A 22,460-nucleotide genomic window follows, 5' to 3' on the forward strand; every position below is an offset into this window, starting at 1 on the left:
TTAATAAATGCTACCGATTTATCACAGTCTGATCTCTCCATGCAAACATTTTCACAAAGACTTTTGGGTCATCATTATTAGAAATGAAAGAAAGGATGTCTGTGAAATGGCTTTTAAAATAGTATAAAGAGCAAGAAAAACTAATTCTGCCAGAATATATTTGATCAATGGAGGACAGGAGAAGAAACATTTGAGATTTTCTACTAAGCTAGTTTCAAGATGTCCTAAGATACTGTGATAGAATCTAAAGCAGAACTTTTCCAAAATCTTGCCAAGATCTTTTTTGCCCTTAAAATTTCAAGGATATTTCTTCTTTGAGAAAAATCTGAGAAAGTTAACCGATCGTTGTTTAGTACTAGAAATATAACATAAAAATGTAAAACCCACCTACAATCATTCTTTTTTTTTACAGGATATTGTGTGTGAGATGAAGAACTCGGAGGCGGTCAGCTGGCAAACAAAAAGGGGTGTTACTTTCCTAAACGGGGGCAGGGAAACAAGGGAAAAAAGACCGCGAGGGGTCAAAAGAAGAAGGTGAGTATGAGGAAGGAGATGAGCAGACAGGAGAAGGAACATCAATGACTGGGAAGGGGTTGATGAGACAAACAGGTACGTAAATACAAAGACTAACGAGGGGTAACAAGCAACAGGTGTGACTCAACAGGACCACATTAGGGGGGAGACAGGATGGTCAGGCAGGCATGACGAGCAGGATATGACAGTAACCCCCCCCCCCCCCCCCCCCCAAAGGACATAGGATAAAGTGGGATGGAGACACAGGGCCAGGAACAGGGTACACAGGATAGACACCACACAAAACCAGAGGGGCTGAGCCACCAGTGAGGACTGGACAGGGCACATGGAACAGGCAGGGGCCAGACCAGGCACCAAAAGGACAACAGGAAAGACCAGCACTGAACAGGGTCACACAGACGTAACAGATGATCCATGGGATGAAACCAGGCACCAGGAGAAATGGACCAGAGGAACAAATGCCAGACATCCACGGGAACCAGGGAACAGGAGAGACGGAGACCGAGACAGACTGAACACACCACACCTGCGAACACCAGATGGACAAAACCCAGGCATAGATGCAAGAGAAATCTAGGGACAGCAGAGAGGACACCCAACAAGATATACACCAGGACAGGACCAGCATGTAAAGGGATCAGTGGGACCGGAGGGCACTGAGGGGTCAGCAGGGCCAGAGAAGGAAGGCGCAGAGGAAGTCGCAGAGCATGAGTAGGAGGGCGCAGAGGGAACCGCAGGACCGGAGCAGGAGGGCGCTTTGGGATCACAGGGTTGGAGCAGGAGGGCGTTTCGGGAACCACAGGCCAGGAGCAGGAGGGCGCTTTAGGAACCACAGGGCAGGAGCAGGAGGGCGTTTCGGGATCACAGGGTCGGAGCAGGAGGGCGCTTTGGGAACCACAGGGCAGGAGCAGGAGGGCGTTTCGGGAACCAAAGGCCAGGAGCAGGAGGGCGCTTCGGGAACCACAGGGCCGAAGCTGGAGGGCGCTTTGGGATCACATTGTCGGAGCAGGAGGGCGCTTCTGGATCTCAGGGCCGGAGCAGGAGGGTTTCGGGAACCACAGGGCAGGAGCAGGAGGGCGCTTCGGGATCATGGGGCCGGAGCAGGAGGGCGTTGTGGGTCCTCTCCTCCTGGCCTCAGCAGACGACTTGTCCAGGCGGACAACATCAGGCAAAGGAGAATGGGGGGGATCATCACAAATAGTGTGCCCCTGTCTCTCCCTCCGAGAGATGGAGACACGGCCAACCCCTCTTCATGGCACCCGCTGACACCGCTTACTGAATCAGGACTTAGGATTAGGTGCGTGTGGCCGTCAGCCCGAGACAGGGGCTCAAGGAGCAGGACTTTTGGCCAGGCCCAGAGGGTTCCACTCCTGTTCCTCTGGCGGGACATCTGCCAGGCGACCAAACCTGGCCTGGCAGAGAGGGTGGATTCAGGCGTCCTGTAGGTGCGACTTGTAGGGGATGAGAAGACGGCAGGCGGGGAGCCAGGAGGTTGCGAGAAGGCCTTCAAGGCGATGACAGGAGACCAGACGGGCGCCAACAGGACACCAGAAGACGAGGCACTTGTCGATGGGACACCAGGAGACGAGGGGGAAACCGATGGGATGGCAGGAGATGAAGCAGGTGCCAACGGGATGGCAGGAGATGAGGCAGGAGCTGATGGGACAGCAGGAGGTAAAGACGGAGCCAACTGGGCACCTGGAGGTGAGCAGGACAAAGCCGGGACAACTGGTGTGAGCACTGGCGTTCCTGGCAGGATGGCACAGCTGCAAAATCATGTGATGTGGCCCCTCTTGGGCTGGGAGCCGGGGACTCAGGCATAGTGGCCTTCTGGGGGCCAGGCACCTGAAGCCAGGCGCTGGGGGCACAGTGCAAGTGAGGATGGCCTCTGGGGGTGTAGCGAAGTCGAGGATGGGCTCTGGAGGCGCAGCAGAGATGAGGATGGGCTGTGGAAGCAACTGGGTCAGGTGAGGCGGCAGCCATAGGCACAGCCCTCTTCCTCCTTTTCCTCCTCCTGCAGTTAAAGATGATGGGTGGAGCTGCAACAAACTTCGGGGAGCTGGTGGGCGAAGCTGTGGCGAGCTGTGGGGGGCCGGTGGGCCAAATGGCTTCATGCTACAGAGAGGCAGTGAGCTGAGCAGCTTCACACTGTGGAGAAGTCATCTTCATCGTGGCAATGAGCACAGTATAGCATCCATACAGGTGGGTGAGCCATACACTGGGAGCCTACATGGGCTTCTCCTCCTCCTCTGACCCCTCTAGGTCACTCTCACTCAGCAGGTCGATGAGGGGATTGTCCACAAAGCATCAATATGAGAGGCTCGGACACCAGGAGGAGGTCAGGCGCCGGGAAAGCAAGCAGACGGAGATGCGGAGTGCAAGAGGCTCCTGGGAATACCCACTAGGCGATTGGTAGAGTCCAGTCATTCTGTCATGACATGCGGGATGATGGACTCACAGGCAGCCAGTTGGCAAAGAAAAAGCGATTGTATTTAACTAAATGGGGGCAGGGACACAAACAAGACCACAAGCGGTCAAAACGTGAAGGCTAATAGGGGGAAGGTCACAGGTAGACAGGAGGAGTGACATCATTGACCAGACTGGGGCTGACGAGACAAACAGGTACTTAAATACAAAGACTAACAAGGGGTAATAAGCAATAGGTATGGCTCATGAGGGCGAAGAGAGGAGGGTCAGGTGGACATGATGGGCAGGATGTAACAGATATATTTTATATCCTTGCTTAGCTCCCAGTACAATGTATGAAGTGTTAACCAAATCAGAACCAAATATCTGCATCAGAGACCGTGAGTCCACAACAACGTGCCTGAACTTAGAGAAATGCTCTGCACATCAGCTATATAAATGCCTCACTTTCGTTTTCCTTCTCTCTTAAACAGAGATGTCAAAGATAGCCAAAAGTAGGACTGATCATCTTGTAGAACGAATATGCTGCTCAATGGTTGGGTCCCCATTGCTTGCCTGGTAGGAGATTACCCCAGGTTGCTGTGCTCCCTTGATTTCCCATGCAGTCTCCCATGCACAAATACGCTCATCACTCCATGTAAGGTGTTCAACAGCCTCTGTCAGGGAGCTCCACATCGCCCCCTTTCCCAGTCTGTCAACAGAGACCGTAACATCCTGCGCCCTCCATGTCTGCCGGTGCCCTGCTGCTCAGGGACGCGATCCTGCTTCACATCACATTATGTCATAACCGTAAGAGAGATTCTCAGTTTATCTGCTTCCGTGACAGCGTCAAACTGTAAGACACTATAAATAAAGCAGGCAGCTATGGAACTGAGTTTATCTATCTTTGATAGCTGTTTATCAGGTACAGGACAGCAGCGAGGTTAGGGATTAGCCACCACCCTATAATAAGGGCTCCCATTTGCCACTTAAAAATCACTATTTTATAACATGTATATAATGATCTATTAATGATTTCCAAAGTGTTATATCCCAATTAATAACCTGATTATAAACCATTCAAAAACCCTTTGCAGGGGTAGTCTTATTGTAAAGTGGAACCAGGAATTAAATAAAAATATTAATCCATTCACAAAAGAGAAGAAGCTTTAGATAATGTTGACCTTCGACCTGGAAACACATTTACCAAATGTTTGACTGATGTCAGCATTACTAAATGGGTTCAGGGGGCAGTGGAAGGGAAAAGCGAAATAGCAAGTCATCCCTGTAATTATGGAACAATTAGGATTGCCACACCATGCTTGTCTTCAGGGCCATTACTGACCCTCCGAACCTTTTATCAAGATTGTTTGTGTTTAAAACTCAAAAATTACATTCGAAACATGGCAGTAAAATGGAGCTAACAAAAAGCATATTTTCCTAAAAGCATGAAATGACAGCTTTTGGTCAGTTTCCTGGGGTTATGGGATAAGTGTGGAAATGTTGTCATTGAGCTCTTACATTCATAATGGTTCCCTTCATTTTAAATGAATGCAACTGATTTTAAGACCTGACTCATCTAAATGCATCTGAGAAATCATTACCAGGCAGCAGTTTAACTGTTAAGGACTGGAAATTTGGCTGGATGAAGGATTTTCAATGTTCTGGGGATAGTAAGTTTCAGGTACTATATCCTTGGATGGGGGACTTACCCATGTTATTTGATTAGTGGTTAGGATATAAATATTTTCAAAGGTAAAGCTGTTAAGCAAATTTGAATGCAATATATACTACTATTCAATGCAATTCAGTTCACATATAGTGCCATTCTTAAAATGTTTGACCCCAAAACTCAAACCACAGTGCTGCTTACTGACATACCACAGTTTGGGGCAACAGTAGTTTAAATAGCATAATAAACAAAAATGGAAACAAAACTGAACAGGATGGAATCTCCCAAAAGCATCAAATGGTTATAAGAACTCATAAATAGAATTATATAGAACTTAGTTATGTCATAAAAGCCTTATTGTGACCAATGCCAGTAAAGACCATTGCCAGTTCCCAGTTGGATGAATTTAGATGGGACTTTACTACCAGAATGTGACTGTCCGGTGTCACAGGGGTTTTGTCCAGACTGACAAACTAGCATATTCCAGGTATCCTTAATGAGCGTCCACCAGTGGTGAGTCAGTCTCGCACACAGGGGTCTGGACAAGCTGAGACACCTCCAAGCATCCATTCTGAGAAACGGCTGAAAAATAAAGCTTCAGTGTCAAACGGCAAGGAAGCGTTTCCTGGAATCCAGGGAAGGGGACACATATAAATGTATTTCCAGCTGGTAGCAATATAAATAAAAAGGTCACATCTAATGCAACATTATTAAAATCGAATCATCTACTTGTTTGCTGCCTGACAGTTCGGTATGCAGTTGTGGTTGTAATAATGTTATTTCTAATTCAGTTGTTTTCGATTCACGTTAAGTGCAAATAGGGAAGAGATACATGAATCTTTAAAGCTCAGAAAATGCCAGTATCTGTTGGTTTTTGGCCATAATGCATGCATTTCTCCATTCCACGCAATATTTAATGCAAATGGCTTTAAAAATAGAACAGCAGGCACACAGCGTTTCTGCTTCTTATTGTGGGCCTGATCTCTTGATAAGGGAAATGACCACTGTAACTACCATAATCCTTCTTTGTTTCTGCCACCAGCATGTCTCCTTGGAGACACGGTGTGCGACCATATGGCCGGGGCGTTGGTCGGAGCCCGTTTTCCAGTCTGTTCCTCAGCACTCGAAGACGGGGAGCTGCTGAAGCAGCCGCGCCCCGGCCTCTCCGCAGCCGAGGCGTGACGAAGGAGCAGTGCAGGGGATGTAGGAGGCTCTCCGGGGGGGGGTGAGAGCCGAGGCAGGGCCGGTGGTGGGAGTGGAGGGTAGGAGTAGGACAAGCAGCTAAAGTAGGCGTGAAAGTCAGAGTGGGAACAGATTAACCCAGTATTTCCCTATCTGGTCTTTTGGCACCCAGAAAAACGTGGACTGTCTGTCCCCAAGGACCAGATTGGGAAACACTGGGTTAAATTATAGATCAACCTGAAAATATTGCAGTCTAATCTAATTGTCGAGCCATGTGACACCTGGAAAAAAAATTGCAGAGCTCAGCAGCTGCGCAGAGAGAAACTTTAGTCTGCAGACATCAGCCGGTACCATGACTTAACAAGGCCTAAACCGCGATTTCCTTTTTTTTCCTCCATTTTCAGACCAGTGATTTGTATCGAGGAAAAGCAAGACCCTGAAAGCTACACAGAGCCTGGAGGCTGTGCGGCAGCGCGGGGGGTGACGTCACCGTGTTGCAGCTCGCAGAAGCTCTCGGGCCAAAAGGGAGTAGGCAGGAGGCCGATGCAGCCATTGGCAGAGGCGAACGGAGGGAGGAATGAGAGAGGGAAGGAGAGAGAGACAGGAAGGGAGAGTTCGTAAAGTAGATGGGCCACACGATCAGCTGAGTACAGGGCAAGGTGCTGGAGGTGACAGATATTACGTCGAGACATAGAGCCCGAGGGAGAAAAGTTTAGGAGAGAAGTACCAAACGTTGTTTCGGTGAGACAACTTTTGTCATTCTGGGCTGAGCTGGCTATACCTGCTGCTTTTTTCATGAACCATGGCAGGTACCCACACAAGTGTGATGACATACAAAGCCCTCGATGCCGAGACTCTCCGGCAGACGGCATGAAGGTCGCTGTTGAGAGGGCCAAGTGGAGCCCGCGGTGCCTCTGCCAGCTAACAAGCTTCCGTCCAAACCAGGTCTGGCAGCCCCACGCCGCGGCACCCTCCCCTCTCTCCCCCGAATTATACTTTCATTTCCCATGAATATGAACGTGCCCAGAAATGCAACACATGAATGTTCCCAGGGTAAAAAAAAAAAGCAAAGATCTGTTTGGCTTCAGAACTGTAGCAACAAGCTAATTCTGATAACACATCGGAGCTCCTTCAAAGCGCCAGTATGTATTGGGTTCACAGGTGACCTGCAAATAGAGGGTAGCTTGTTTCGTCATTGCAGCATGATTTAGTGAAATGCTACCCTGAAATTTTGAAACACCCTGTCGTGCCATGGGCATGTTCGGATGAAAGAAGAGGACCATCGTAGCTGCGCTATTCTAAGTGGTACTCATAGGTTTGGCTCTTCGTGATGTTTCATGGCTTTGATCTTCTTGCACACTTTTCCATCCATCCATCCATATTCAGTAAGCATGGTCATCACAACTCCAGTGGTCCCCACATGTATATTCCACGCATACATTGTAAAACTGGTTTCCTGTGTACTCTGGGTTCCTCCTGTAGCCTTGTGATGCTTTCTGAAGGTGATCCTGTATTGCAGGGTTATTCAACTCACGGTCCTCGAGGTCTGAGTACTGCTGGTTTTCCAGCCTTCCTTTACCTGTCAGTCAGGTGTGAAGCCTCTGACCAATCAGAATCAGTAATTATTAAACAACTACCTGGGAGAACTGAAAACAAGGCCTGGATTTGGAATCGAGGTCCAGAGTTGAAGAACCCTGCTGTATTGCATAAGAGGTTATATAAGACTGGTGGATGTAGTTCTATATAAATGATCACATCATTAATAAAAGTCTCCAAACTGATATATTCTGACAAGAATACATTCAGGTACTCAAACAACATGAAGCAGTGGAAAATTACATCAATAGGAGCTATCAAAACACAAAGATGTCTCCATACCAACCCTCACATAATCTACGGGTGACTACAACAAAATACACACCTAAGGTACAATTCTGGGGAAAAGTTTGTGAACCCTTTGTGTGTGCCACTTCAGTAATGAGACTCTTTATTTGATATTGTGAATGTAGATGAACACCAGATCACAATTTTAAGAAAAATCCAGATTATTGCAAAATGGTTACAAACTGCTCATTTGAAGATAAAAAAGGCGCGGAGTTCACGCGAGATGTACTAGGATGACTCCCCCCGTCAGATAATGGACGACAGATTTGCTGCAGTAATCATGGGAGCGAGCATGCGCCAGAAGAAGGTTAATGGCTTTTAAACGAGGACAGATGTTGTGTGTGTAAGTCATAATTGATGATAACAGGTGCACAGCACCAGAAATAGCCCCTCCACCTGTAACTCGCACAAAACAAGACACAATCAGGCAACCACGCTGCCCCCACTGGAAAGCTACCAGAAGAGCGCGCAGATCTTAACAAATGCTCCGTAATCCCGTTGGCCCCTCCCCCCTCCCCCCTGCCATTTGGGGAGTTGAAAGGGCAATCGGATCAATAATGGGAACAGAATGAGCTTTACGTGTCAGATTTTGAACCCGGATGCCCAGCTGGCAGATGTTAATGAGCCCAGGAACAAAATTAACAGAAGACATGGGGAAGAGGTATAGATTATAAACTAAGATTCCGAGAAGAAGACATACAAGAGCTCGCTGTGCTTTTTTATCCCGCTGTCAGCTGGAAGGAGCTCGATCAATCGCTCCTCAACTGACCACAAGCCAACAAAAAGAAATAAGGATATGATTGGGTCACATCTCAGGAGAAACAGTCTGCCATTGGGCCTCTGGGAACAGTGTTTAATCCTAGAGGCTCTGGCGATTATCCATGTTGTTGTAAGGCCCTGATAACACAGTGCGGTCCCTGCCTCAGTATCAACGGCATCTGACAGAAACCCAGCAGGGAGGAACAGCTTAGCAAATGCCGCCAGTTACCGGGTGGGTCACTCCTTGAAATGCTCAAAGCCCCAGTGGATTGTCAGTGAAGTGTGCGACAAAAGGAGGAGAGTGAAAAGGGGGGGGTGGGGGGGGCAGATAAAGTGACACATTTCGATTCCACAGCGATGTGCGTGGTAATAACGAAAATGGAAACCGAAAAGTATCAGCTGTTACTTTGGATGCTAAATTTGATCAGTAAAATATTCCCACAACAGACATAAAGTACAAAGCCCTGTACTGGATACGCGTTTGGAAGATGGATGGATTAAAGATTAAATTAGACAAATCAGGTAGACACATGTATACAAACTTATATTTTATTAATATCAAGGATGTCGAGTGAGAGAAGAATCAATATATTAGGCAGCATGTTGGAAACAAGGTCACAGCGGCCCTCTGGTGAAAAAGTCTCCCCAGGATCCAATCAGCCTTATCATTATGTCAGTAGGGTGTGATGGACTCTCTCTAGATAAGCTGGATCACACAAGGATGTTCGATGATGCTCACAAAGGCATCCTCCCCTCCTTAAGCAGGCAGCCAATATGGGCTCGGGATTTCAGTCTCACCCTGAGCCGGGCCGGAAGCTCCTCTGCTGGCGTCCCGTGCCGGTGACCTTGAAAGAGAAAGTGAAAGACGTGAACCGCCAGGCTGCCTCTCCGTGTCCCACAGGTCGCACCCTGCCAGGCTGTGACGTGCCGCCATGTTAGGTCCAAAAGGTCTCATCACATGCAGGAGTCATCTTCTTAAATTGGGCTAATTAGTAAAATAGAGCACCAGGTCAATTATGCAAACGCCGATACTTACAATACAGCAGCCTGACTCTTACCAGCCTATAGGCAAAGCTGGTTAAAATAGACAATTGTTTCACATACTATAAGTTTATGCAATATTACAGTTAGAATCAGGCTATCTACCTGGCAACAGTAAATCAACTATAAAAGACACAAGTGCAATGATTCCAGAAAAAAAAAACACTTTTAGCCTTTATTATTACTGTATGAGGTTAGGACTTCAGGATAAAAATAGTCATTGAAGTTTATGCAGTTATACTGCAGAATATTTTACTTAGACAATGACAAGCTCACAGAGGCCCATATACATTTGATCTAGCAAACTTTACCCAATCCCTTAGGAGCAGAGGGAGGCGTGGAACTTTATGCAAGGGCAAAAGCTTGCTGTACAGTGGGACAGTGATCCAAAGCTAATTACCTAAATGGACAAAGGTACACTCTTGTAGTTCAAGGATAAGTAAATGTTAATGTCCAGACTTGAGCACTATTGGCAAACACTTAAAAAGGCAGACTTGACAACAGTCTATGTTACCTAAATTGAATGATGCAATATTGGAATAATTTAGACACACATTCACACACAAAAATCAATATAAACCAGCAAAATTCATTTAAACTGGTTAACTTATGCTGATAAGGAACAGTTAATGATTCTTCACAGTTGGTGCAAGGAGCATTCTGGCTGCAAATATTGACTTCATGGATCAGAATCGTAATACAATCAGAACATGTCAATAATTTCACTTTAGTTTCTGCTGACATAACTGTAAGTTATGTTTAGAAGGCTTTAGGTTCCACTCAGGCTTTGAATAAAATATCAGGTTTAAATATGCATGGATCATTTACCAGTCTCAGAAAAATGCACACCACAGTGTCTGGAAAGTGCCACAAAGCAAAGTGTATTTGGCCGTGTACGAGTTTGAAAGAAAACCGAAATAAATAATGATTTCGTACACACTTGAAAGCAGTGTGGGAATACGTACGGATATGTCGGTCGATAGGGTAAATGTTGAGTGAATACTGATAGAAGCAGGACAGGAATGTGGCTGAACCCCAATTTGGAATCCTGGATATTCGCGAGCGGTGATATTAAATTACCTCGCGAGTCGCATCCCCCCGCCCTCCCTTCGGCGGTGACTGTCAGCGCGTGCTTCTTTTTCCGCCGAGTCGCGAGACAGCATGACGTCAGTCGTCACGCGCGGCGCCCGCCTGGCAGACGGGGCTGCGCCTTGTCGTTAGAAAGCGGGTCCTGCTGCTTCCTAATCGCAGCGATCGGGGTATGTGCTGGGCATCCTCAGAGTCCCCGGGAACACCGCCTCTCCCCAGAGGGTGCAAGCGACCGATGCAGACATCTATGGCGATAGAAATACGTTTGTATAATATCTAAGCCGAACCAGAAAGAGATGGCAACTTGTGGCATACTGTATGGCCGCAGCGATTCCAGACTGTCAGCCTGTTCTGACCAAGCACATTAAAGTACCTTATGAAGCCCATTAATTAAAAAAAAAAAAAAAAGCACAGGAGGAGACGAGGACAACTCAGTTCTTTCCCAGGACCCAGACGACGCTGCTTCCTCCCCTGATATTAAACGGATAATTCATCAACTTCACCTCCTTAAAGGGAAAGTAAGAAAATCATAAAGTAAAAGAACAAATACGATGCTGGCTGGTGGGAGGCACTGTATGATATCTGTAATATTTTCAAAGCAGACACCACTTATTCTATCAAACAAAGACAAAAGACTGAAGGGGAAATAGTTGCCATGGAAAACTGCTAGATAAGAACATTAATTTCTTGTCACCCCTGTAAGAATTTTGACAGCCCATATGACCTGCCAAAAAAGATTTTACAATGAGCCTTTTGTCTAGTCTTGACATGTTCACAACACTTATTACCTCTGCGGTGGAAACCATCAGCTGGTATCGTCCCAATTTAACATTCAGCTAAGAGCACTGCAATGCAGTAACAAAAAAAATTGAGCAAGGCCTGCTGATCCAGCCCAGGACGTGGTTTGTTTGGTATTGGCAAAAATGTGCCAGGCTCTCCACAGAGCACCTACGGCTGCCAAATCGGGCATCCGGGGGACTGGGAGAGCTGGGAGCCACGATGGGGGTTCAGCTGGCTTTACGCTTCCCTGTGAGACTTTCGAGATGACAGGAATAGCTTGGACACTTGGAGCTCTTTGGGGGCCTGTGTAAGTCCAGCCTGAGAAGACATCGCCTTGTGTGTGAGAGATACACCTGCTGAGAACCTCTAAACATTGCAGATTTAATACAGTGATTAGACACGGGCGCTTGGTATAAAGTAGGAACCTGCATGCAAGCGGCTGTGCAGACACCTGCTGCTTCTACATGAACAGAAAAGCAGGCACCGCTGACTAAGCCACGGAGAGTTAAAATATAATCCCACAAACACTCTCAACATCCACCCATTATCGGCACTCTTTAGAGAAGCTTTAGTTAGCGTACTAACATACAAAGGAAAAAACATAGGAGACGGTAAAGAGAATGATGATTAAATTTCAGCCAGACGCCATAAAGAGGAAACATCGCTTTTATGAATTAATACCTCATTGTCAATGGGCGATTGAAGAATAACACTTTAATTGTACCACCATTCTTCTGAAGGAAAAAGCCAGGAATGGAACAAAGGATTAATAGCTACGTACAACCCAACCACAGCTCATAATTACTTGTAGTAAGATCAGTGAGAAAAACCTTCAGAAATTCCCGAGGGTGTGGCAGCGAATCAAAGGGCCTCATTCGGACTGATTTGTCGAAAGACGCTCCCCCTACACCCCCCTTTGGATGCGCATCAGTAATTGATGCTCGATATAGTTTTTCCCAGGTTTCCTTATCCCCCATTATATCCCAAGAACTAAACAAGTAAGCAATATCAGCTTTCAGAACAGCAGAACCAATAGTCAATAGTGCCAACAGTCAGTAGTGCCAATAGTCAGTAGTGCCAATAGTCACATTGCTGTCGGCTGTCGGCCTACATCTATCAGTGTAGATGATGACTTGCCTCAAGACGCAGTGGATCCCAGACACCCTTCAAGCTAGCTTAAATTTTACAGTTATTATATTTCTTAAATACATTCCTGCTATAGATATGCTTATGGTGTTCCATTGCTTTGCGAAGTGTATCTATCACAGGGCATATCTGCCATCACACTGTGGGTATCATGTATAAATCAAAGATCAGCAAAGCCACGAGGACAGGGGCCTGAAGAAAACCCAGACAAGCAGGGGAAAATATGGAAACTCCGTCTAAGCAAGCTGGAACCCACAACTATAAAAATAGCCTGTAGATTTGTTAGCATCCATATCATCATTATTATCATTGTTTTTAATAAATGAGTCTGAAATTCTCCTTTTAAAACGAACATGTGGCAGAATTCAATCAGTATCACTTGTAGTGGGACTTGATAACATAAATCTTACTGGAGACAAAAAAAAAATGTATGACCTCAGATTTGGAGTTTCAACATTTCAGATTTTTTTCCTTGTTGCACTGACCATTATACCATCAGGGGCTCATTCTTTTTTACACACGGAGAATGAATGGAGATTTTGCAGATTTCAGCCCATGCCGATCTGGAAAACAACAAATCACAGCAAATAAGATGGAAAAGATGGAAGCCTCCGTGCATGAAAAGACGACTGGCCCTTATCACCCCTCGTACCATTCGCACACACACAGACTTGTACTCATATCTTTGTGGGGACTGTCCATTCATTTCTATGGGTAAAACCCTAATCCCAACTATGATAACCTTAACCCCTACCCAGCCCTAACCTTAACCATAAGTAATCAAAAAAAAAATACAAGTCTTTTTAGTTTTTTGATTGCCGTCGTAGATTTTTATAAAATTGAATTTCCCCTTGTGGGAACAAAACAAAAAACAGGTCCCCACGACATCAAAATAAAATGGTCCCCACCAAATGTCTCCACAATGTAATGTATATCTAACCGCCACACACACACACAAACACACACACAAACCAGCACACACCTTTCACCACATGTGACAGGTCACATTTCAGCAAGGCATTCTGGGTGCTGACACATTTACAAGAGGGACCCCTCCCCCTTCAACTTTGAGTGAAAATCCAAAGGAAATTTCATCATAGTTTTTGCTTATAGTCGCTGCCAGCGCCCCAGTCCTCGGTCAAGCTCGGGTACGTGAATTAGCCCCATACTTCGGTTCCTTTGGTCTTGGGTAATTTCATTATCATTAATACAACCTGGTCACAGCAGATGGCTTAACAGGAATTGCACTCTTTTACACTATCAGAGGGCTCCATGCAGGAATGGCGGCATGAGGAGGAAAAGGCAGGGGGCTTAAGAGGAGATCCTTCACGCTATAGGCAGAAACACCCTGCTGAGATAGGCTCACCGGAGAGGGAAAATTAATTATGCCGTTCTGCAATGGTCGGAAATTTATGTTGCTTGGGAAAATGATTCCACGACTCACCTTCCATTTTATTATTACTGATGCGAGCTGTCGCTGAGGAAAGAGCTCAGTCATAATACCAATAACTCAGGCATAATAATAAGGATATTTTGGACATAGACCTGTCTGCTAGCACTGCTATAATGGTGAAAAGGGGAACAGTGAAAATGAGGAAGACGATACAAATGTAAGCTGAAACATTGTATGCAGTGAACACTTTTAGACAATGAACCCCTAATTAGTTTAATTAGTAGACATGGCACACAGCAGGGAGAATGGTGACTCAGTGCATACCACTGTGGCCTCTCGGCTAAGGGGCTGGGTTTTTTTTTTCCCTGCCGCCGGCTCTGTGCGTGTGTGGAGTTTGCATGCCCTCCCTGGTGTTCGTGTGGGCTTCCTCCCACAGAGCAAAAGCATGCATTTAGATGAACTGGCAGGATAGTGTACCCTGCAATGGACTGGCAATCCATCCAGGGCGTCCTCCGCCTGGTGCGCTGTGCTTCCTGAGATGGGCTCCGGGGTCAGTATGACCCCGTACTGGATACTGTAAGTGGGACGGGAGATGGACGAAGACCCTCAGTCCACTCATTCTGGTGTGATATCTCTGAGCTTCTTTGAATGACAGGCCTGTTGTGTGAGGTACGGCAACTCTACCGATAGATCCCCTTTGGTAGATTTCCTGGGGTCTCCAAACTTGTAATTTTACTATGTTGCTCTGTTGTATAACTCTGTGACTGAAAAACAGTAAATGGAATAGCAGTGATCCTGGCCACACGTACAGTAAGAACACCAACAGGCTGCTGGGTAATTTTAAAATTAAGGGACAGAAACCGGTAAAAATGCCGTCTGACCTTTGAATTTTTTACTATGACAAGAAGTCAAGTAGATGACTTACGCCCTTCACGTTCTCGGAGTTCAGTAAATAATAACGAGAAAAGCAGAGAAAGAAGGTGAAGGTGAGATGAATTATACATGACTCAGCACTCAGCAGACGGCCGCCTCCTGGCAACCAGTCTGATGGGTTTACCGCAGCAGGGACTCTCGCCGGAGAAAGGGTCCACACACCCATCGCCTTCGTATACCCAAACCCGGGGAAAACCCGTCACTTGGGGACGATGTCGGACAAGAGAATTAGGGTGCAATGCTGTCTGTCTAGCCCTTAATGGACATTTATTCACGAGAGGCCTGTGCATTTTCAGGAATGGTCTATTCTAAATTAAATCAGTCAAGTCCGCTGCAAGAGGAATTGCCTGGATGACAATTTGCTGTTTGTGTCGACTATGGTTATTCTGCGTGGAACGTGTGAGAGGATCATTGCCTGGCTGTAAAGTAGATGGTGTCACTCTGCAGCAGAACGTTTGGGGGAGATGTGACAGTGCGAGTAAAGGTGGCAGGAGAAACCCTAAAGATTTGGGTAAACACAGGGACCAACATTCTTTGCAGAATAGAAACTCTGCAAAGTCACATGGTGACATTCAAGTGGGTTTACATATAATTTATTTAGCAGATCCTTGATGTACATTTTTTTTAAAGGAAGCAGTGTCAGACAGTACCCGGAACGATTGGAGGTCTTACTTGACCTTGGAATCTGGACCAGCTATCTTCTGATCACTGCATCAACACAGCATGTGAACCTGCTGAGCTACACACTGACAGTGCTTGTTCAGATCCTGTATTATTGTGCCTTTCAACATCAACAATGGATCACAAATATATAATACTTGGTTCGGTCATGGTTCAACACAGCAAAAAAGTGTATGGACCTTTCACCTTTTCTGTAGCCCTGCTAAGTTCTTTTAGTCACTGTATAGCTGGTGAGACCAAAAAAGAAAGGCACTCATTCAATGGGATGCAATCTACTGCAATATAATGTTAGTCAAATAAGAAAAGAAGCCTTTCAGATCCTTGTTGATACGCTTGTTTTGACTGCACATTGTCTTTTGAGTCCCTCCCATTCCATGTCTCCTGTTAAGCATCGCTGATCTGCTACAGAAGATAACAGAGTGAGTGTTGAGGCCTGTGAGTGTGTGGGGAAGTAGAAACTGGCAGCAGTTTATGCTGCTTAAATTTTCTGCAGACTCTCACTGGACATTGCTGTGATCTGTACATACAGTTCTGGGAACCATTATGATGGATGTACAGCACAGACTCTCCACATTCTCTGTCACTCTGTTGTTCTGATTTATCTCCATGTTAACATGACTGAAACATCAATAAGAATCACCGTTATCCTCATCATCATCATCATCATCATCATCATCATTAACATCAACATCACAATCCATCTGTTTATCTTCCAGCTGCTTATCCTACCACTTAATTACTGATTGTACAGTTGCTATTATGATTCACCTTTTTGTGCTATTTTAATTCACATTTATTTTTACGCTTCCATATCTTAATCTAGTTATAGCTTCCAGTGAGTATATTCAGGGATAGGATCAAGAGTTTCAATGCAAGCATATAATCTGCAAGTACAGTTAGTCTTATGCAGTGCTATAACCTGTGCGTCATAGTAAAAATCAGCCTTAAAACTCACAGTATAATGCAATATAAAAACACAGCATGCCTGTTTAAGATGCAGGGACTTGCTATATAGATAGATTCACAAATAATAACCTTGTGATACAGCCAAAATCAGTATCTAAAGGTACACATGAGGGCAAAATCTTCAGGCCTTTAGGTTCTGAAAATAAGCGTATCAAAGGTAAAAACGCACCTGAAGAGTGAATTTCCTCAGAAGCAAAGAAGAGGCTTCTTGAATGTGATTAGGATGTGCTGAGAAGTTCAGAGCCGATGCACAGTCCAAAAAGGTTGAGTTTCAAGTCTTCTGCAGACGAGCAAGTGGGTTTCTTCAGGTCCCAAAGCTGAGGAGACGCTCCAGCTGTCAAACAGGGCCTGGTGATAATGGTCGGGCAGAGGAGTGCTGAGAATGTGCTGTTACCTTGGATGACCTTGAAGAAAGATCTTTTATGTATAGAGATGCTGCTCTGTTGCCCACTAGACGCGCGTGGTTTTAATGCTCCGACATCAAGGGTGACTGTTGCTATATGGCTATGCAAGGTGGACTTTTCATAAAGAAAGAAGTTTTTTGTGGCTTGTATAGTTATAATCATGTTGTTTAACTTATCCATCGGTACTTCACCTATCCGTCTTCCATAAGCAGTTACCCTGGGTCCCCTACCATTGTTCACTGCGAGACATGAACTCATACGATTATCCGCTAACGATCCTTTAGGAACACCGATTCATTCAGCGTCCGTACAAACACAGTAATAACAATGATACCACACACTGAGAACTGGGCACAGAAGTAAAACCCACAACCACCTGGTGATGTGAATCTGTAGCACTACCCACTGGGCCAATGTGCTGCCTGCCTTAGCTATTACATAGTTATTTTATCTATCATTTATTTTTCATTTTATTACATTTTCTAAAGTACCAATAAAACACATTACGGTTTCTCTTCATTGCTTTGGCACATTTCATGAAACATGCTTAACATTCTCAAGACTACAAGAGCATTTCTCAATCCAATTATGATCCAAATTTTTTGTGGCCCCCTGGAGTCCTAATTTTCCTCCCCCTGGTGCCCCTGACTGTGGGAACCAAAAACACAGCAATGCCATATCACTGCAATTAATGGAATATAGTTTTCAATCATTTTAAAAACCTGGTTAATGGTTTTGCATGTGCTGGCGAACACAATGGTCACATACATATATAGTTTTGGGGTGTAAAATTTTCACAATGGGGAACTACAAACAATCTATTTTGAACAACAAGACTAAAGCAACTGAAATTTATGCAAAATTATGAGAATTGTACAAAACTATTTGCATATATGTACTAAAACATCTGGAAATGTATGTGAAGCAACGAAAATTGACGTTCTGCTGTGCAGAAGTGACATTATATGGCGTGGGGATTGCACTTGTTGTTTTGCAAATGTTCATTGTCATTAGAGAAATGTGCCAAAGCAATCAAGAAAAACTGTAAGAGTATAAATGTACAATCTCAACACATGACGTGCCCTGAGATGATCGGTTTTTTTCCATTAATCCATTTGCAGTAGTTCTATAGTGCTATACTGCCACCTAGTGTATTAAATTTTTATAAACTCAGAGCCTGTAAATCAACTGCGTTGTTTATCTGCACCGTCTACCGTAGTTAAGTTTTGAGTCTTAATTACTGATTGCATTGCTACAGTTGCTATTATTATTTACCTTTCTGTGCTATTTTAATTCACATTTATTTTTACGCTTCCATATCTTAATCTAGTTATAGCTTCCAGTGAGTATATTCAGGGATTGGATCAACAGTTTCAATGCGAGCATATAATCTGCAAGTACAGTTAGTCTTATGCAGTGATGTTCGTTTTTTTCCATGAATCCATTTGCAGTGCTAGTAAAAAATCCATTTGCAGTAGTTCTATAGTGCTATACTGCCACCTAGTGTATTAAAATTTTATAAACTCAGAGCCAGTAAATCAGGAGTCGCCAATCTTATCTGCAATGGCCAGTGTGCATGCAGGTTTTTGGGATAACCTGTAGGTCAGTTGTTCAAACCCAGGTGTGAGGACTCTTCAGCTAAACAGTCCTCTAATTAGTAATATAATTAGGGAGTTGCTGCAAAAACCCGCATACACACCGGCCCTTTGCAGATAAGATTCGCCACGCCTGCTGTAAATCAACTGCGGTGTTTACCTGCACTGTCTACCGTAGTTAAGTTTGAGTCTTGTTTTACCCCTCACTGACAAGTTTTGCAGGATCAGAACCTTCGTCTTTGACCAGGTGAGCTGGTTTTGCTAGGTAATAAAACAAACAATGGCAGTCAGAAGAATGATTTTTATTTTATTTTTTTGGCGATGCATTGTTTAATGTGTTCATGCCAGCGTCAATAGACAACAGCAAAACAAAAAGCATGCGTATAATGAAATTTCAAAAACAAAATAAAAAAATTACCAGTCAGAAATGTTACTCTGAAAATATAAAAGACCTGGAAACAGGGGTTTCACTCCAGACATGGGGGGTCGGAGCCCTGTGTAGCTTAGTTCTCTCCCTGTTCCTCCACAAATGATTCCACTCAAGAGCTGTGTGGTATTTAGCACAAGGAGTTGAATCAGGTGTGTTAAATCAGGAGGAACACAACAATGTGTAGGGCTTCGGCCCCCCAAGACTGGAGCTGAAGAACCTGGCCTAGAATCTATGCCATTGGGTCTAGGTTACAAATATTGCAGCCAAGAAAAGGATGATGACGATGACGATGATGATGATGATGATGATGATGATGACAACTCAGACACATTCAGTAGAGCCTTTAGAAGCAACATCCAGACCATTGGAGGTTACAGAAAGTGATTGATGGATGGGTCTGGATTAAATCTTGCACGAGCAGCAAGAAACTCACACAGGCCCCACCCACCCATAGATCCACACTGGTTCAGACAAGCATGTGGTGGCAATGTGCAGACATCCAATAACTGCATAAATTATACATAATTTGTTTATATCCATTGGTTCATATCTGTAAACATAGGGATGTCTGTCGGTATGGATTTTAACAGCTTAATGCTTGGGAGAAGTATCATTTTCCAAGTATTTAAAGGGGATGATTAGATGAAATATTTAATTAATAATAATGTAATTGTGGCTGGATGCATTTCAAGCTCACACTATGGATCTTTGTATATTATAAAATATCAGCTAAAGCACAGATCAAATGTTACAACAAAAAGCAAAATGTAAAAGAACTATGAATAAATGAGTGCAACATTAAAAATGTGTAAAGCGCTACACTAGCATCCTAAAAGGAAATTAAAGCTTAAACTATAAAGACTTCCTGCCACCTTTGCTCGTCACTACCCACATTCTAGTTTTTCTTCATCGTTTTAGTTATCCAGGGAATGAAATTGGAAATCTTGACGTAAACATTGGGATGGGGCGTAGTACAGGGGTCTGCAGTGAATGACGCTATCCCATATGCCTTTTTGTTACAAACAAGAGGCCCCCCTGAGTCTCCCTGCAAAGCAACAGTGTATTCATGTTACTTCCTGTTGGCTCTGTGTATAGTCCAGAGACATATTAACCAATAATATAAATAGCACTCTTTTAAAAAATGATTATCAACACGCACAACCACAAGCCAAAACATCAGGAAAAGTTGATGAGCACCATATTTACCTGACAAAAACCCCTTTTACCGTCAAACTTAGTGCACAGCATTGTTTTCTCATTGAAGTGTTCACGCCAGGTTTTTTTGCATTCTCCATTGCTCTGGATGGGGACAGTGACTTCTCGAAGGTTGTCCTCTGCAGCCCCATTAGGTTTAGTCTTCCCCCATCCAAGAATCAGACACCTGGTCGGATCTTGGACAATCTCTCCTTGCTTTGGCAGCTCTATGACATTCACTTTTTTATTCAGAGTAACACTTTTCACAAGCTGGTACACAAAAAAATGGACAGAGTTAAGACTACAACACTGGCAGATGTCAATGTTGATTCAACTTAACTTTCTCCTTGCGCTAACACATATTAATATTGCATCCACATATTAATGACAATAAAATGTCCATCCATCCATCCATCTTCTAGCTGTTTAGGCATTAATGGGTCATAAGGATAATCAAATGTAATAGAAACTTTTGCATGAACATTAATATAGATACTTGTTATTAATTATTATTATTAATTTTCATTATTTAATATTCAAATATTACATGGTATATCTATATATAGGAATTAATTTTCATTATTTAATATTCAAATATTACATGGTATATCTATATATAGGCATATGGTGTAACACATGAATGATTCCAAATGAATGTGAAAAAGTCACCAAAGTGTGCTTTCCTTGATTAAAAGTCATACCTTGCAGAGCGCAATATCAAAGTCATATTGATTTTTTGAATTATTTGGATGGCTGCAGCACCATTTTACTTTTATTCCACTTTTCTGCCTGAGCCACTTTTTTTTCTTAATGTTGTTATTTCCAAGCACAACAGTGAGTGATCTGAAGCTACAGAATAAAGACGAGGACAGATTATATTTAGCCATTTTAAAAAAAAAATACAAAATTTAAAGTTAAACTTATATTTCAAGAAAACTCACTTGCACAAGGCTTCACACTCGTGTGAGTGTTGGGGCCAAGCAATCATATATCAACAGTTATGAACAGTGTTATAAACTGTCACAATCGTCTTGCATCCATCCTCCCAGATGAAGGGTTACAAAATGAGAAAAGAAACGCAGATGAACTCACTCTTTTGTACAGTGTGCTGCAGTCAGGATGAAGTCCTTCCGAATGAGGAAACCCCCACATTTGTGAGCACCACGGACCTGCAGTGAGGCCATGTAGGGCCGGGAGTGAGGTTTGGCTGTCTCCCCTCCCAGGATGCCGCTCTCAGACGCTCCTACGTAACATAAACAGCAGAATCCAGGTACTGGGTAGCACAGCTTGGTGAATTAGCCTCAACCATCATATAATAGGATTTTTCCCTCCAGTTGTATTTCTCCTGCTGCCTTCTTGGCTACATATGATATATCGTATAATGTGAAAGGAAGGTGGTGACCCTACCTGTTAGAGAGAGAAGCTCCTGGAGAAAGAGACAGAATAGAGACAGATGCAGGAGCATGATGAGTTCTGAAAGTTAAAAACCGACCGACTGACAGAAAGACAGAGTGCAGGCGTTGCTTTATATGCACTTGACAGGAAGTGGGCAACAGTGACATGGAAGATATTTTGTAATTTTTCGTTTCGTAGTTTTTTTTTATCCAAACAGCCCCAAAGTAGTTTAAAAATGAAACAAATTGAAAAATGTAGCCAAGCTGTCCATTTGAAGATGCTAGCAGATAAACTTAATGATCATTGATGATGCACCTATCTTTTAACGCTTTTGAATATTTACATGCCTCAGCTTGACATTTCTCTTCATTTATATCAGTGACATTGCTGTAAATCAATCAAAACTCATAATTCAAATGAACAGGCATCGACTATGATATTACATCAGCGGAACCTGATTTGCATGGTCACAATGGGACATTCATTAAACCATCATACAGAACCTTAGGTGCCTCTAAACATGAATAGGCAAACCTTGTGCTACAAGTGAGATATTTCTTATGAACACTGGAGGGTGTCAAAGTGCAGTCCTAGACAATCACAGATGATCTGTGCTTTAATAAAGAAATAAAGAAGTTCTCCCAAAGGATGCTCATAACTGACGCAGTAGGGTTTGTCCTGCATACTTTCTGTGTAACCTGAACATTTAATCACTTCACAGTACGGAAGCAGTCGCTTCACAGGTCCTTGTGGCCAGAGGTGCCGGTAAAGACTGGCATGCAGAAAAGGCGAAGAGAGCCCTGCAAAGCAGAGCTGGGGGGTATGCAGCACCTCCCTGAGGTTTCACAGCTCCGTGCAGAGAAACTTCACAGAAAACATGAATCACTGGAGAGAATAATTTTGAGAGAGTAATTTTGAACAATTGTTTCCACTTTAGACCAGAAAACACCTCAGGGCCTTTCTGGCATCAGGAAAG

At 44.1% G+C, this 22,460-nt stretch overlaps 1 protein-coding gene and 1 long non-coding RNA gene across 2 annotated transcripts; both read right to left on the reverse strand.

Annotated features, from left to right (window-relative positions):
- Positions 1–8,970: 8,970 nt before the first annotated feature.
- On the reverse strand, positions 8,971–10,922 carry LOC111852685 (uncharacterized). Its single transcript, XR_002840292.2, has 2 exons — positions 10,559–10,922; positions 8,971–9,282 (listed from the first exon to the last, which is right to left on the reverse strand). It is a non-coding gene; the product is annotated as an uncharacterized lncRNA (long non-coding RNA).
- Positions 10,923–18,746: 7,824 nt separating this feature from the next.
- Positions 18,747–21,601, reverse strand: LOC111852681 (mast cell protease 1A-like). The gene is made up of 5 exons (XM_023828851.2): positions 21,497–21,601; positions 21,182–21,332; positions 20,791–20,938; positions 20,102–20,359; positions 18,747–19,940 (listed from the first exon to the last, which is right to left on the reverse strand). The coding sequence occupies exons 1-5, from the start codon at positions 21,552–21,554 to the stop codon at positions 19,791–19,793; spliced, it is 765 nt and encodes a 254-aa protein (XP_023684619.1). The 5' UTR covers positions 21,555–21,601; the 3' UTR covers positions 18,747–19,790.
- Between the last annotated feature and the right edge of the window lie 859 nt (positions 21,602–22,460).

Source organism: Paramormyrops kingsleyae, chromosome 16 (assembly GCF_048594095.1).
Source record: "Paramormyrops kingsleyae isolate MSU_618 chromosome 16, PKINGS_0.4, whole genome shotgun sequence".
Classification (NCBI taxonomy): Eukaryota; Metazoa; Chordata; class Actinopteri; order Osteoglossiformes; family Mormyridae; genus Paramormyrops; species Paramormyrops kingsleyae.

Coding starts and splice junctions, on each gene's coding strand:
- LOC111852681 (XM_023828851.2), bottom strand. CDS start 21,554: ATGCTCCTGCATCTGTCTCTATTCTGTCTCTTTCTCCAGGAGCTTCTC. Junction 20,360..20,790: donor TTGATATTGCGCTCTGCAAG/GTATGACTTTTA, acceptor TTTGTGTACCAG/CTTGTGAAAAGTGTTACTCT. Junction 19,941..20,101: donor GTAAAAGGGGTTTTTGTCAG/GTAAATATGGTG, acceptor GTTGCTTTGCAG/GGAGACTCAGGGGGGCCTCT.